The sequence below is a fragment of the Lasioglossum baleicum genome, chromosome 5, assembly GCF_051020765.1.
Source record: "Lasioglossum baleicum chromosome 5, iyLasBale1, whole genome shotgun sequence".
NCBI classification, from domain to species: domain Eukaryota; kingdom Metazoa; phylum Arthropoda; class Insecta; order Hymenoptera; family Halictidae; genus Lasioglossum; species Lasioglossum baleicum.
The window spans coordinates 9,325,979-9,340,896 of NC_134933.1; the positions used below are offsets into that span (position 1 = coordinate 9,325,979).

At 40.5% G+C, this 14,918-nt stretch overlaps 2 protein-coding genes across 2 annotated transcripts in view; one reads left to right on the plus strand and one right to left on the minus strand.

Annotated features, from left to right (window-relative positions):
• LOC143208786 (uncharacterized) overlaps nucleotides 1-521 on the minus strand; it is a 105,410-nt gene extending 104,889 nt beyond the window's left edge. Inside the window, exon 1 of the mRNA XM_076423586.1 lies at nucleotides 390-521. The gene's annotated coding sequence lies outside the window, so the exon portion shown is untranslated. The remainder of the gene's footprint in view (nucleotides 1-389) is intronic.
• Nucleotides 1-14,918, plus strand: part of Ft (cadherin-related tumor suppressor fat) — a 150,494-nt gene that overhangs the window by 122,544 nt on the left and 13,032 nt on the right. Inside the window, exons 4-9 of the mRNA XM_076423424.1 lie at nucleotides 400-789; nucleotides 1,685-2,098; nucleotides 4,520-4,852; nucleotides 5,670-5,847; nucleotides 13,232-13,412; nucleotides 14,112-14,365. Of these exons, the coding sequence (XP_076279539.1) occupies nucleotides 400-789; nucleotides 1,685-2,098; nucleotides 4,520-4,852; nucleotides 5,670-5,847; nucleotides 13,232-13,412; nucleotides 14,112-14,365 (1,750 nt within the window). The remainder of the gene's footprint in view (nucleotides 1-399; nucleotides 790-1,684; nucleotides 2,099-4,519; nucleotides 4,853-5,669; nucleotides 5,848-13,231; nucleotides 13,413-14,111; nucleotides 14,366-14,918) is intronic.

Below are 14,918 nucleotides of genomic sequence, written 5' to 3' on the forward strand. Positions count from 1 at the left end.
ATCGATTTGGCATGGAATCTCCCAACTATTGAAAGTATTAGATGATGAGTTCGTGCCCGATTTTCATAGATGTCGCAAACTGTACTGCACTTTTCTAATTGTAGAAAAGAATCGTGACTATATAATTGATTAATAAAGCTGTATTCTATAAAATGTAACCATTGAATTTTGTTTTTAAATCGGGCACGATCTTATGCAATCCTCCGATATAACGTAGACCCTGATTCAAGGTCTCCGTGAAAAGTAGTCGCCCCGGTAAAATCTGGCGAGTAGCACCACCGGAAATTCGAAAAATGCGTGGACAGAAGGAAGAGGATCTATGAGCGTGTTTCGGAGCGCGGGACAAGCGATTGTAAACGACGAAATGGGCGAGATAAGGAGGCACTTACCTTGTTGCAGGTGCAGCACTACATTCTGGTTGTCCAGGCGACGGACGCCGGCATCCCGGCGCTTTCCTCGACCGTGACCGTCTACTGCAACGTGGTCGACCTGAACGACAACGCGCCGATCTTCGAGGCAGGCCCGAACGCCGCGGACATCGTTGAAAACGCGACCATCGGCACCGCTGTGTTATCAGTGGCGGCTCAGGACCTGGATTCCGGAGATAACGGCCGAGTAATTTACGCTGTCGCCGGCGGTGACGAGAACGGCGACTTTGGCGTCGCCACCAACGGCACTCTATTCACGAGGAAGCTGCTCGACAGGGAACGGAAGCCCCTGTACAATTTGGTAGTCAGTGCCACCGACAGCCCCCTACCACCTGCGAGGCCCCTGTCCTCCACCGTTCAGGTCCGTCTCTGTCTCTGAAAAAATCGAGAAAATCTTCTATTTACCTTTACGTTCATGATATTGAATATTTTTACATCCAGAAAAATATAATTAATGTACTAACATGATGTAATAATATTGCATTTGAAGCGTACATTATTTTTATGATCAACATTACATAATACACCCACAAGAATGGGAAGAAACATCGAATAAATTGATTTTTATTTGTTTCAACTACGATGCACTATGCATTTTCGATTTTTTTTTAAACCTGTTCGTAAAATAGGAAAAATCTGAAAGAAATACGCATCAATAATCACGATGAGACACACAACTAACATAATAATATGTATAAACGTGGTACCCTGAAGACTTCAATATTAAATCGGCAATTTTATGTTTCCGTATTTCATTAAAAATCGATCTTATGAATTTTCTCGTAATTTTTTTGTCGAGCAGAACCGAAGAAATAATAATAAAATATTCACCCTACGTATATAACGTGTAACTACCCTTACGGTAGCGGTGGCGACTTGAAACTTGTCGCAGCGGGTTGGGAGAGCCCTATCAAGTAAACTAAATCCAACTAAAAATCAATTTGATTTTGGAGCATTTTTCAGCATCTTATATAAAAGATATTAATTCAGAATTAACCATTTCTCTTCCACAATTTCGACCAATGGTAACTCTGTTTTACGATTACGATTTTATATGTGTAATTATTATTTTTTTCTTTATAACTGACGGTGCTGTAAAGAGAATATTATATTTAGAATATTAGAATATTAATATTAGAATATTAATATAATATAATAGTATTATGAATTAAATGACTAATGGATTAAGGTTGTTATCCGCGAGGCTCTACTGCAGGGTTCAGGGAGGGGTTAAAATGAAATTGTGTGGTCGATAGGTGACGGTGGTGTTGCTGGACGTGAACGACATGTCGCCGGAGTTCATATCGCCGACGAGGATTTCGATAATAGAGAACGCGCCGAGCAACACGGTGGTGATGGCCATTAAGGCGGTGGACAGGGACGAAGGACGGAACGGGTACGTCGAGTACTCCCTGGAGGACACGTCGCTCCCGTTCACCGTGGGCCCCGTTGATGGACTGTTGCGTGTATCTGGTTCACTGGATCGCGAATTAAGGTCAAACTACAGCCTGGACGTAACCGCGAGGGACCGCGGCGAACCGGCGAGATCGTCCTCGACGACAGTCACTGTCACGGTCCTCGACGAGAACGACAACTCGCCGGTTTTCGACCCCACACAGTACTCCGCCACCGTTGCCGAAAACGCCAGCATCGGTGCCAGCGTCCTTCAGGTTTGTTCTCTCTTTCTTTCCATCGATCGATCCATCCTTCTTCAAAGACACCCACGAACACCGTCATACTCCCAGGAGAATTATTCAAACAGTTCAAATCTATTTTGAATGCACAAGCTTCTGCCTGATTTGAGAATCATTTTTTTTTTATGATGATTGTAGCTAAACGATGTTCAAGTTCGCTCGAAAAACATGTAAATCGACAAGTTCATTGATCAATTCATGCTTCTTCAAAGAAACCCACGAATAGCGTCATACTCCCAGGAGAATTATTCAAACAGTTCAAATCTATTTTGAATGCACAAGCTTCTGCCTGATTTGAGAATCATTTTTTTTTATGATGATTGTGGCTAAACGATGTTCAAGTTCGCTCGAAAAACATGTAAATCGACAAGTTCATTGATCAATCCATGCTTCTTCAAAGAAACCCATGAATAGCGTCATCCTCCCAGAAGAATTATACAAACAGTTCAAATCTGTTGTGAATGCACAAGCTTCTCGTTGATTGCAGAACTATTTTTGATGATGAGTATGGCTATCCTTCTTCAATGAAATTCACGAGCACGATCATCCTCCCAGAAGAATTGTTCAGTTTCAACCTCCTCCAATGATCCAATCTTTGGAATTCCGTTGCACAAGCCTCTGGCTGATTTGAGAACCAGTTTTCATGATGATTATGGCTAGACTGCGGATCTCCATGCATTTATGGCTTATGAAAATGTTCAGAAAAGGCTAGAATATAAAATTCGATACAATTTTGTATAATTCTTATTTGTTTTGGATCTACAATGTGGCTGCTCCTATTAAATATAAGATTTTATTTCATTCCACTTCTTTTAAAATTTGTCTACAAAAATTGGAAAATGCATAAACATCTGCAGTCTAATTATGACTATCCTTCTTCAATGAAACCCACGACCACACACACATGATCATCCTCCTAGACGAATTAGTCGAACAGTTCAAATCCTCCTCCAGTGATCCAATCTTTACAATTCCGATGCATAAGCTTCGGGCTCATTTGAAAACCATTTTTGAAAATGAGTATAACTATCCTTCTTCAATGAAACCCACGAACACGATCATCCTCTCAGAAGAATTGTTCAGTTTCAACCTCCTCCAATGATCCAATCTTTACAATTCTGAAGCTTCTGGCTCATTTGAGAAGCATTTTTTGATGATGATTATGGCTAAACGATGTTCAAGTTCGCTTGAAAAATATGTAAATCGGCAAGTTCATCGATCGAGTTGATCGCCCGCGCGCGTGTCAATTAGTACAAAGTATCGGCGAGTGATTAAACAACGCAGCCCAGCCTCCGAAAACACGAGACCAAGGCGTGAATGCTGGTGTTAATTGATCTGTTTGAGGAGCATCGAGTAATATTTAACGTTGGTCCCGCAGAGTACCGTGAACCACAGGTGCGAATCAGGCTTAACCTTCCGTCCGGCTGCCTCGACGACCTGAAACGCGTCTTAATGATTTACTACCTCGGGGAGGTGTGAATTACGCGTATCACTCGCCCAAAGGAAAAGGTTAATCGAGGAGGGATCGAGTGGCAGGGAATTAACCCTCGGAAAACGACGCTTGTGTTCATATAAGCTCGCCGTTCCATTAACCAACTTCTGTGAAATTTTGTTTCTCGTTCCTCTAACGAGAATATTATTAGAAATATTTGCTATCATCCAACCTAACCCAACCTGTCGCGTGCCGCCTCCGAGACTTATCTGTTTGCTAATTTTCTAGCAATTTTTGGAGTTCTAAAGGATCAGAACTTTTCATTTTTATTCATTCAGCACTAAAGCTAGAATGGTTTCATATTTTTCATTTCGTAATTATTGAAATTATGAAGTTGCCACGTGGAAATTGATTCCAAGCACAGATTATAATCAAAATTGCACTAAATATAAATAAATAGAGCCTTGTCATTTTTATTAGCTAAAAAATTCTAATCGCTTTTAGTGCTCGATAGGTAAAGTGTTTATAACTCCAGCAAAATTTGATTTTTTCATTGCATTATTATAATTGAACCGAGAAGCTCAGATTTTATAACAAATTCGAAGTTTTGTCATCTTTCTGTTCTCCTACTTGCTTCCTAAAAATTGTGAAGGATCCACACATCCACGATTAGAAAGAATGTCTAGGAAAATTACAAACTGAAAGACTTGAATCGCTTTTAGTGCTCGGTAGGTTTAGTGCTAATAATCCCAACAAAATTTGTCTTCTTCACAGCATATTTATAATTGAATCAAGAAGCTCAGATTCTATATCAAATTCGAAGTTTTGTTATCTTTCTGTTCTATTTGCTTCCTGAAAATTGTGAAAGGTCCACACATCCACGATTAAAGGAATGTCTAGGAAAATTAATAAATATCCGGCGTTCATGTGCGAAAGATAAATACGATCGTGTCGTCTGGTGACAGGTGTCAGCGATGGATCGGGACGAGGGTGCAAACGGTAGGGTGAGGTACAGCATCGCCATGGGGGACGACAACCGGGACTTCACTGTGTCGGAAGACGGCGGTGTGATCAGGGTAGCGAAGAATCTGAACTTTGAACGAAAGTCTAGATACCATTTGACGATTCGTGGAGAGGATTGCGCGTCGGAGGTCGGCGAAACGTCCAGAGGGGACACTGCCCAGGTTACCATCACCGTCCTCGACATAAACGACAACGCTCCCGTCTTCCTGGACTCGCCGTACCTGGCCCATGTCATGGAAAACATGGTTCCGCCTAGCGGTGGGTTCGTGATACAGGTATGAAACGGTTTATGGTTCTTTCGGTTAACTTGTCGCTCGTGATCCCTCCAGGGTGGCATAGTTCAATTACATTCTGTGTATTAGAGACTCACGATCTATGATATCGAAAATGTCTTTTTGTGGAAATTTGACGAGGGATCCAGATTACTGTCACGAGTAGATCTTTATGCATTTAAATCTAAATTCAAATTCGACTTTCAATCATTGTACAATTTAAAGCGAACTTCAAATCCAACTTTCAATCATTATGTTTAAATCTAAATACATATTCAATTTTCAGCAACCCAATTTATGTAAATTGAAATTCAACCTTCAATCATTATGTTTAAATCTAAATTCAAGTTCCACTCTCAATTAGCCAATTTAAATCGAAATTCAACTTTCAATCATCATGTATGTGCCCATAATTATGAAAGTGGTCTAAGTGATATATTTCTTGTTTCGAGATATTTCAAGGGAAAGGATATTAACACTAAATAAATTCCATAGAATGTTGAATGTAACAAGCACTATTTAACACTATTTAGCACTATTGTATGAATTTCGTTTAAAATAATGTAAACAAAAATTTTCACTTGGACCACTTTCATAATTATGGCCACAAACGATCTAGTGAGACAAAGAGAATAGTGCAAGATGATCGATCGTTTATATTACCCAAAAGTTGTTCAGCACTGTCAACACCTGAACGACCAAAGAATCGACAAGAGAACCGAAAAAGATCAAACGTGATAAGATAAACTAGGGTCTCCTAGGTATCCGAAAGATATTTTTACAATGAAGCAGATTTCACCCTTTCGTCACTGTTGTGCAGGTGAAAGCTTACGACGCCGACACTCCACCTTACAACGACCAGGTCAGGTACTTCCTGAAGGAGGGTGACACCGATTTGTTTCGAATCAATGCCAGCACGGGAGACATCTGTCTGCTTCGACCGTTGGACAGGGAATTGGTACAGGAATACACCCTCACTCTAGTAGCCATGGACACTGGTAAGTTCAAAAGTAACAACATTATTATCTGGGTGGAATTGAAATATGTTGCTTTATGTTCGAATTTACGTTGAAATCTCCATTTGCAATTTTTCATTTGCTACATGGAGCAACGAATCACTTCGTTGTCATTTTCAATTGGTCTCCTGTCGTAGTCTATTCAATCCTCGTTACACCAGTTCGAATATTTCGATGATTAGCATTATACATGTTTGTGGGCCGTGGGATTTATTTCAATAAGAATTTAGTTCTTGAATCGAATGTACAGGGTGAGTCTCGTAACGTGACGATCTCAAATAACAAGTTAAGGAAATTAAGTAAAGATAAAAATTGTTTAGAACGAGAACTATGTATAAACGATCAGTCGGAAAATATAAATTTAAAAATGTTCGAGAATTATATAAGACAACATTTTCATTTGTAGAACTTTGGAAATATAAAAAGCAAAGACTCCTAGGTTGCTGCTCAAACCATTAAAAAGATATTCTGGAAAAAGCTCGTTCGGCCTCTACACTTTTAGGCCGAATTGCTTGTCGTCGTTTTCATAACACGCATAGTACCGGAAAATTTCCGTGATATCGCATCACCTATTTACGGATCAAATGCGAGATCAAAAAATGTCGCGGAATCCCATTTTGCCGGATTGCAAGCCCCACTCGCACTGCATGCCGCGGCATAATTTTCGTCGCGGTGTGTACAGGTTTTCTGTATCGTTCCGCGTGAATCGGAACGGGTTCGATGGAAAGATGCCTGGTGGCTGGCGTCGGTCCACCGATCCAATCGGGGTCTAACGTCTTAAAGAAGACAAATTAACGATTTCACGAAGTATCAGCCGGCCCCCGGTACCGTCGAGTTAATTGCGCCGCCTAAAACAGGCCATTATTCTCCGGTGGGACCCGATTTCTCTGATTGCAGCAGGTACATTGTATCCGCGTTGCCGTGGCCCAGGGCCACGCGCCTCCTATAAGCGTATATCGTTCAATCACGCGGACCTCTCACGGGGAGGGCACGGGCACAACAATCGCGCGGCACAATGGTGTGGTCCACCATAGGCGGCGTTCCCCGGTGGGCAATCCCTAACAAATATACCGGAGTCTCGCGCTAGCCAAGTATTCTCCTTATTCGTCTGCTTAATCAACGGGGACAACAGCCAACCGTTCGTTCCTCCTCCCTCCTCAACCCCTTCGTTTCATTTTATTATATTATCAGCCACCAAGAACGTATTCAGGACCCCACCGGACCCTCGCGGCCATTCGTTTCTCCTGTTTGGCCCCCTTTCATATTACTTAAGCGAGTAGACTCGCTTCTAGGATTGCAAGACTGCGGGATGCGCCTTCTCGTTTCTCGATAATGCAAAGATGGGCTTTTTCGTCCTTTTTCGTCCTCCAAAATCCTGTTTTTACGTTTACGAGACGTAATTGATATTATTCGGTAGCTGTCGCAGCTTCATGCTGCTTCTCGTATGTATTATAGCATCCATTAGTACTCTGTATACTGATTTTCCACAGTCTGTAGGGGAAATGATTACATCAATATAATTCTTGTAGTGTACTATTTAAATACCAACGCGAGTCGCGTAATATCAATTAGATGTGTTCTCGCAGTAACGATGTGTACACTCCTGTCCATAAGTCGCCGGACACTTATTCGGATGTAAACGATTTTTTCGTTATTAAAGGACCTGTATTATGGAATAAAAATGATACTTACTAATTCCTTTCAATGTAGAGAACACGGGAATCAAATCTAACCAGAATATCAGAGGAATTGTTTTTCAATTTCGCTTCTAGGGCAACTATTCTGGGCGCTATTAGGGCGATTTATTCATTACATCATTTTCAACATTCATTCTCATTTATCCAACATTTATTCATTACATTATTTTGAACATTCATTCTCATTTATCCAACATTTATTCATTACATTATTTTGAACATTCATTCTCATTTATCCAACATTTATTCATTACATTATTTTGAACATTCATTCTCATTTATCCAACATTTATTCATTACATCAATTTCAACATTCATTCTCATATATCCAACATTTATTCGTTACATCTGATCAAAGATAAAACAATAAAATCAAGCTGAAAGTATTCTCTAATTACCATTTTGTTGATGACAAGTGTCCGGTGATTTATGGGCGGGAGTGTAGATGTCTTAATGCTTGTAAACGTGATACGCGAGGTAACATGCTCTGAAGAATTCCTTCTTTCGACGATAATGATCGACTACGTTCCGCAATTATTTCTCCGCGAGTTCATTTCCTAATTAATACTTGCCGAAGAAATAGAAACATTCGATGCCAACAAGCCGTTTTCGCCGATGAACGATCATTGTTGCGTCTTCGAACTGATCGGAACGGGAAGAAGATTGGCGTTCGAATCACGTTACCGGTTTATTAAAAGAATCGCTCGATACTCGGATACTCTTGAACACGGATTAACAGTCCGACAACGGAGTCGGATCGCCAATTAATTAATTTGATTACGTTTAATGACGTTGCGAGTACCGTTCGAGTATTAGTTCCCAACGTGTAAGTAATAAAGTTTACCATAGGTCGGAAATCGACCGTTTCCGCTATTTTTTTTTTTAGTGCGCCGAGCCCCCGTATCCGCCAATTAATAAACAGTGTAATTACAAGCATCGATTTCTATTCTGTAACCATTAACTTTTAATCATTCGCATGTAGTACTGACAATCTGAAAACTTTAAATTTACCACTTCAAGCATAAACGAAGCTGTCGGCATTCACTCGCAAACATCTATTTTGCATTTCGGTAGTTATGTTATCGAGTAGGAATTTATTAATTGTAGAATTTCTACAATTCTTCTATAGAAATTTTATTTTATTTGTTATAAGATAGATAAGCTGAATCGTTGTAAGAATTTATCATAACTAATTGTAGAATTGCTACAATTCTTCTAGAAATTTTATTTTATTTGTTATAAGATCGAGATAATCTAAGTTTTTTGTTGTAAGAATTTATCATAATTAATAGCAGAATTTCTATACAAGTTGTAATATTCTGCTTCGATAACTGTTAGTAACTTAAACGTTAATTGCATCTCCAAAACTATTATTTATCATTTTTTAAAAGTAACAACTTAGCACAATAGAGAAAATTTAAAAAATGAAAAGTAGGGGCTACTGAAAAAATCGTTTCCCTCAATTTTTTATCTTATCCTTTATATCATAGTTTTAATATTCGAGCACAATGCAGCAGAAACTCAGCACAACTGTTGAAACGATTTAATTCAACAAGTGTGTTGGGCTAACTTCTAGGAGGCTAACCGAGCGTTTCTTCGAAATCGACTCGTTTTTCCAATTATTGAGACGTCTAGAACAGCGAAAGGCGAATTATTCGTCAACACTATTGGAGAGAAACGCCTCCCCTAATTGCAACGAACTTGTTTCCCGGCGAATGCTTTGGAATCCGCGAAAACCACGCGGCTGGGACCCGTTCGGGTGCAACAAAAGCTGGGTCCTTAGTTAGCGCCTGGTAGGGACACGGGTTTTCGGATGGTGAACACGCGATAGCCGGCGCGCATACGCGACAGCCATTACGTATGAATAAAATAGGAATATAATGCGAGGCCGGGCGAGCAAGCGAGCGAACGGACAAGCAAGGAGGAAAGAGAGAAAGAAAGAAAGAAAGAAAGCGAGCGAGCAAGCAAGCCGATGGAGCGAGCAAGCACAGGATCTCTCTGGGGAAAGAGACCGGGCCTCGGCGACTCCAAAACGTCCAAGAAGCGAAAGCTGGCTGTGAAGGGGGGCAGAGAGGGTGTCCGAGGGGGCGGCGGAGGAGGAGAAGGATAAGACGAGGGAAGAAAGCGAAGAACGAGGGCTGGGGGCACCAGGGGGCCAGGGGCCAGGGGATCAGGGGGCCAGGGGGACGAAGAGAAAAGCCGGGGGTGGGGAGAAAGAGAGTGCAGCGTCCAGCGTCCAGGCAGAGGAAGGCATTTGAGAGCGATTATCATAATCGCGCGTCATAACTCTGCGGGCTTGTCTACCTCGGCGGGGACCGATTGGGCCATCGAGGGCCCCCCGAGCAGGCCCCGGGGGTGGAAGGGGGGCGAGGGGCACCCTCTCGCAGGGGACTACCGGCTCCGGCACACGGGGGAGGCACGGGGGAACCAACGATAAAAAGATTTCGACGAGGAACTGCCCACCGCTTAAAGAATCTCATCGAACAACCTACAAATTTATATCCAATTTGTATATTACCGCTCATTACTTAAACCCATCCCATATATTCCGTCCGTCTATTGTTTCTATTTCGCGGGGGTGACATTTCGGCGCACCCCCGCCCTTCACGGAATCGACGTGTTAGAGGAACAGCCGTGAAAGCGATACGAATGGGAGGACGATCGGTTCACACGTGAACCGTCCACTTAGCCTGATTTATACCCTCGATGGTGGCCGGCTCCCTTCCACACCCTAATGAGCTTACGATATTAACCCCGCGCGCACGACAATCTCTAAAAATATTTTCCGTGGCAAGCTATTAGATGCGCGAATAAGTTCTTCCCCCTTTTTCCAATTTCAAGATTTTATTACATTTTATGTACGTAAAAAATGTAATAAAATCTTGTCTGGTGTGGCTCCCAATCTTTCTGCCAATTCTTGCCTTTGGGTCGGATTTTCGTTGAGCAATTCCTCTAACCGACCGTCATCAAACTTTCTCGGTGCACCTGAACGATCGTCATCTTACAAATTAAAATTTCCGGTTTTAGATCTTCGGTACAACTTTTTGCATGTTCTGTAAGATCTCTCCCAGTGCCGCACAAACCATTTCAAAAGCTTCAACAGCTGATCTCCAAAGCTGGAATGCAAAGAGTAAGCAGTGACGCAAAATGATGCTTCTCGCACGCCAAATTGCTTGAAATTGTTGCATACGACGGGAAACTCTTAGAGTACAAATTCTTAGAATTCAGTCAGAAGTTATGATCGTAGAAATAAAGGGGAAGGAACTTATTTGCACACCTAATAAATGCTATAAATATAAAAACTCCGCATGCGACAATTTCAATAAATTCGAGTTCGCGCACTAATTGAGCTGTAGAATTTACGTAGAATTTACGAGCTTACCAGAGAAAAAGTCACGGAAACAAATTCGAAAGTGTGGAAAAAAACAATTTAATCGATGTCCTATGTTCAGAATTAGCGATCGAAACTTTAAATAGCCATATCTCGAGAGTGAAAGTATTACAACCGCAGATATTAGATGCACGACGTTCTTTTTTTACTTTTCTGGGTTTCCAAAAAAGTCGAAAAACATTCTGAGACAGTGAAATGTTTAATCGGAAGCTGTGTCATGGTTGTCACCGAAGCTGTTCGTTGTCAAGCGTCTCGTCTGACGCATTTTTGAAGAATTTCAGACGTCCGTCGGAGACAGGGTTCTATAATTATGCCGTACGCTGTATTAATTAGTCCGAGGTAGCCGCGGACCTGATTTAGTCTTTAAAGAGGTCATAACGCGTCGTGTTCGATCACGCTAGAGAGCCCGTTTTTATCCGGCGTGCGTCCTTCGCTCTCGTCTCTCCTACGAGTTTTTTAACCGAAGTGCCGAACCCGACATAATTAAGTCCTTTGTCCGCACTAATTCGCAACCAGTTTACACAGAGGCCAAGACCGGTCATCGAGGGGCGGCCGGAAAAATATTCTCTGCTCGGTAGACCACCGACTAACCCTTTCAATGCCGGCCATTGTGCGGTTCGCGCCAGGTATACACCTGTTAAAGCCGTTTCAGCAAAGCCCTGTCGGGTTTCTCTACGAGGAACGCGGCTCATTTGTCCTTTGCCTCTTGCGAACCCTTAGACCATGTATATTGGGCTGGCGAGGAAGTAATTTCGGTATTTGTGAAGGTGAAATAAAATTCCTTTGTTCAAACGATGAACTTTAATCAATAAAATATTTTCTTATTTATTCTTTTTTGAAAAAGATCATCGAACAAAAGAGACAATACCTTATTCATTAACGTTTATTGCTTGAATAAAAACGACCCCTGGACGATCAATATTATCGTCAATATATTGCACAATGATTAATATTGTAATATTGATCGTCTGTAAAGCAAATTGAAAGATTGCGCAATATATTGAGTCAATCAAAAAGAGTGTGATTTTTATTGTACAATCTCATAAATATTGCTTCGTCTGTGAAAAAGAGGAAGAAAGAAAATTCATTATAAACCTTCATAGATACATAGAATGTATCGAGGTGTATCAGAGCTGCTTTATGGAATATCAGTAGGTTCATTTATTATTAGATCACTTAACAAATTTTCATGAGTGTACTCATTTCTTTTTTTAAACCATTCCTTCATCCACCTGCGCTTCATCTTCTCCTTCTTTTTTAAAGCTATAACTAATGCAATGGCTACACAACTTGCTTTCTTTTTATTCCACATGTTAACTGCAGTGTCCTCAGTCGTGCACTAACTTATTGGCAGAGCTGTGCTAATTCAATTACACAATTGAATTACATTGTACTTCAATTATGTAGTATTTCAACTACGTCGTAACTAAATTACATGATTCAAACCTTTCAATTAATTCAATTACTAATTGTAAGTATTTTAATCAGATGTCTAATTGAAATACAATATAATTAAAATACAGCTCTCCAAATAATAGCCCAGAACTTTGAAGAAGTGCGATATATCTTTATGTTTTTCTTTCATATACTTGTTTGCTGTCTATGCGGCGTAATTTCTATTCTTCGTCCTCCTTTATAATACGTAATGTTATTTTATAATTGTACTCCAATTGCAATTACGAATATTACATTGTAATTTAATTACAAAGTATTTTAGAATTGTACTCCAATTGCAATTACGAATATTACATTGTAATTTAATTACAAAGTATTTTATAATTGTATACTCCAATTACAATTACGAATTACGGTGTAATTTAATTGAATGGAGATCTGAATTATAAATGATAATATGACTGAATTACGATGTAATTCAATTACTTTGTAATTATAATTCCTGGAGTAATTCAACTGTAATTCTGCACAACTCTGCTTATTGGACAATTTTATTGTCTCGTGTGGGTGAGCCAACAATATTATTGTGCAATATATTGTGCATTGTGCCATATATTGACGATAATTAAAATACCGAAATTACTTTCTTGCCAACCCAATATATTGAGGTTAATAATTACATTATTATGTATAATGTTTTATTTCAACAATACTCTTCGACCTATCGCATATAGAAATAATAGGTGAAAAAGAAAGGATAATGCACTAATCGTGAATTATCGCGGAGTGTCAAGGGTCACCAATATCTGTGCGCATCAATTATAGGAGTATGTTTATGTAATCATAGAACGATCGATCTACGATTAACGAACCTGTTCCGCAGGTTCTCCGCCGTTGACTGGATCAGGCATCGTCCGGATCGTCGTGCTCGACGTGAATGATCACAGTCCGGAGTTCACCAGGCAGGAGTACAAGGCGACGGTCACCGAGAACTCAGTTTCCGGGACGTGGGTCACTAAACCGCACGCCACGGACAAGGACGAGGGCCTCAACGCAAAGATCAGGTGTGTAGAATGCGTTAAGTCAAAAGGTTCTCCAGCGACAGCACACAGTGACACACCCCCCTGCCAATCTCGTACAGCCAACCCCCGTTTGAAACTGCCGAACAGAAAATCTACTAAATATATATATTATTAATTTCCTTTAAATCGAAACAAAATTAGCACTTTACATCTTTTATATTTTCGTTATTGGTCCAGCTAAAAAAGTTGTAATCAATTTTTATTATTGTTTTTCACAATTCCGACCAAATGCATTTTTTCAACATATTTCTTATATACAATACATATAGACGTCACCGTCTTCTACCCTTACAGAGGAATTGAAGTCGCTTGGTCCATTCATAACAAAGTTATTCTGATTTAAAGTGTGTGTGATCAGTAGACTGCGGATTTTATGCATTTATGACGAAAGTGAGTAGGTGTAATTTAAAATAGCAAAAATATTAGGAAAATTTATACATACTATTATATTGTTTTCTCAACCTACTAAACGTAATAGGGATGAAAGTAAATTTCTATTTCACTCCAGTTTGTTGCAATTCAGGCAAGAAATTTTTATTTTGCATGAAGATCCGCAGTCTGATCATCAGTTATGCTCTTAACTATTCATACATACATGTATACATATACATATGCATGTACAAGTTCATGAGCATACATCGAACAACCGAAAGTGTTCTAAACGCTGTGACATTCGAGCAGGTACAGTCTCCTGGGTGAAAAGTCGAAACTTTTCACCGCGGATCCAGATACCGGTGAGGTGTTCACGGTATTCCCGCTGGATCGAGAGCAAGCCTCCGTTTATCACTTGACACTGGTCGCTCAGGATTCCAGCCCGACCGAGCCGAGAGCCTCCGCCGTCAATTTGACCATTTACGTCGCGGACATGAACGACAACGCTCCCAGATTCTCCAGTCCGCGATACACCGCGTACGTGCCAGGTGCGACCAAACCAGGTAAGATCGAGCTTCGGTTCGTTGATCCTACCGAAAAATCCTCTCACGCTATCCTTGAATCCCTTCAAATCCAATCGAATCCTCTTTTTTTCTTCCTCATATACAAAGAAATCATGTACAGTGGAATTATTCTAGCTAGGAAGAAATCTTTAATTTTCAAGTTTAAATAGCTTCGACTGCAAAGGGTTAATACATCAACATTAATCTGTGAAGCAGCCATTTTAGATATTTTTTCGATTAATCCTCCGACAGCATTTTCACCCTTAAGAGGGTAGACACCAGGACTACAAGGGTGCCTTATCATTAAGAATTCTTTTTCTCGATGATGCATGCGATCGGGGTTTTCAGTAGTCAAAAGCGCTAGATAAACGATCAATCTAAGCCTCGATCACTCTCAAAAATCCTATTTTTACGTTTACGAGCCGTAATTTGCATTATTCGGCAGCATGTAGCTCTGTCGTAGCTTTATAAAAATAGCTATATTCGCAGCTTTATGTTTCCAAATAATGCAAATTGCGCATTCGATTAATGCAAATTACACCTCCAGAACGTA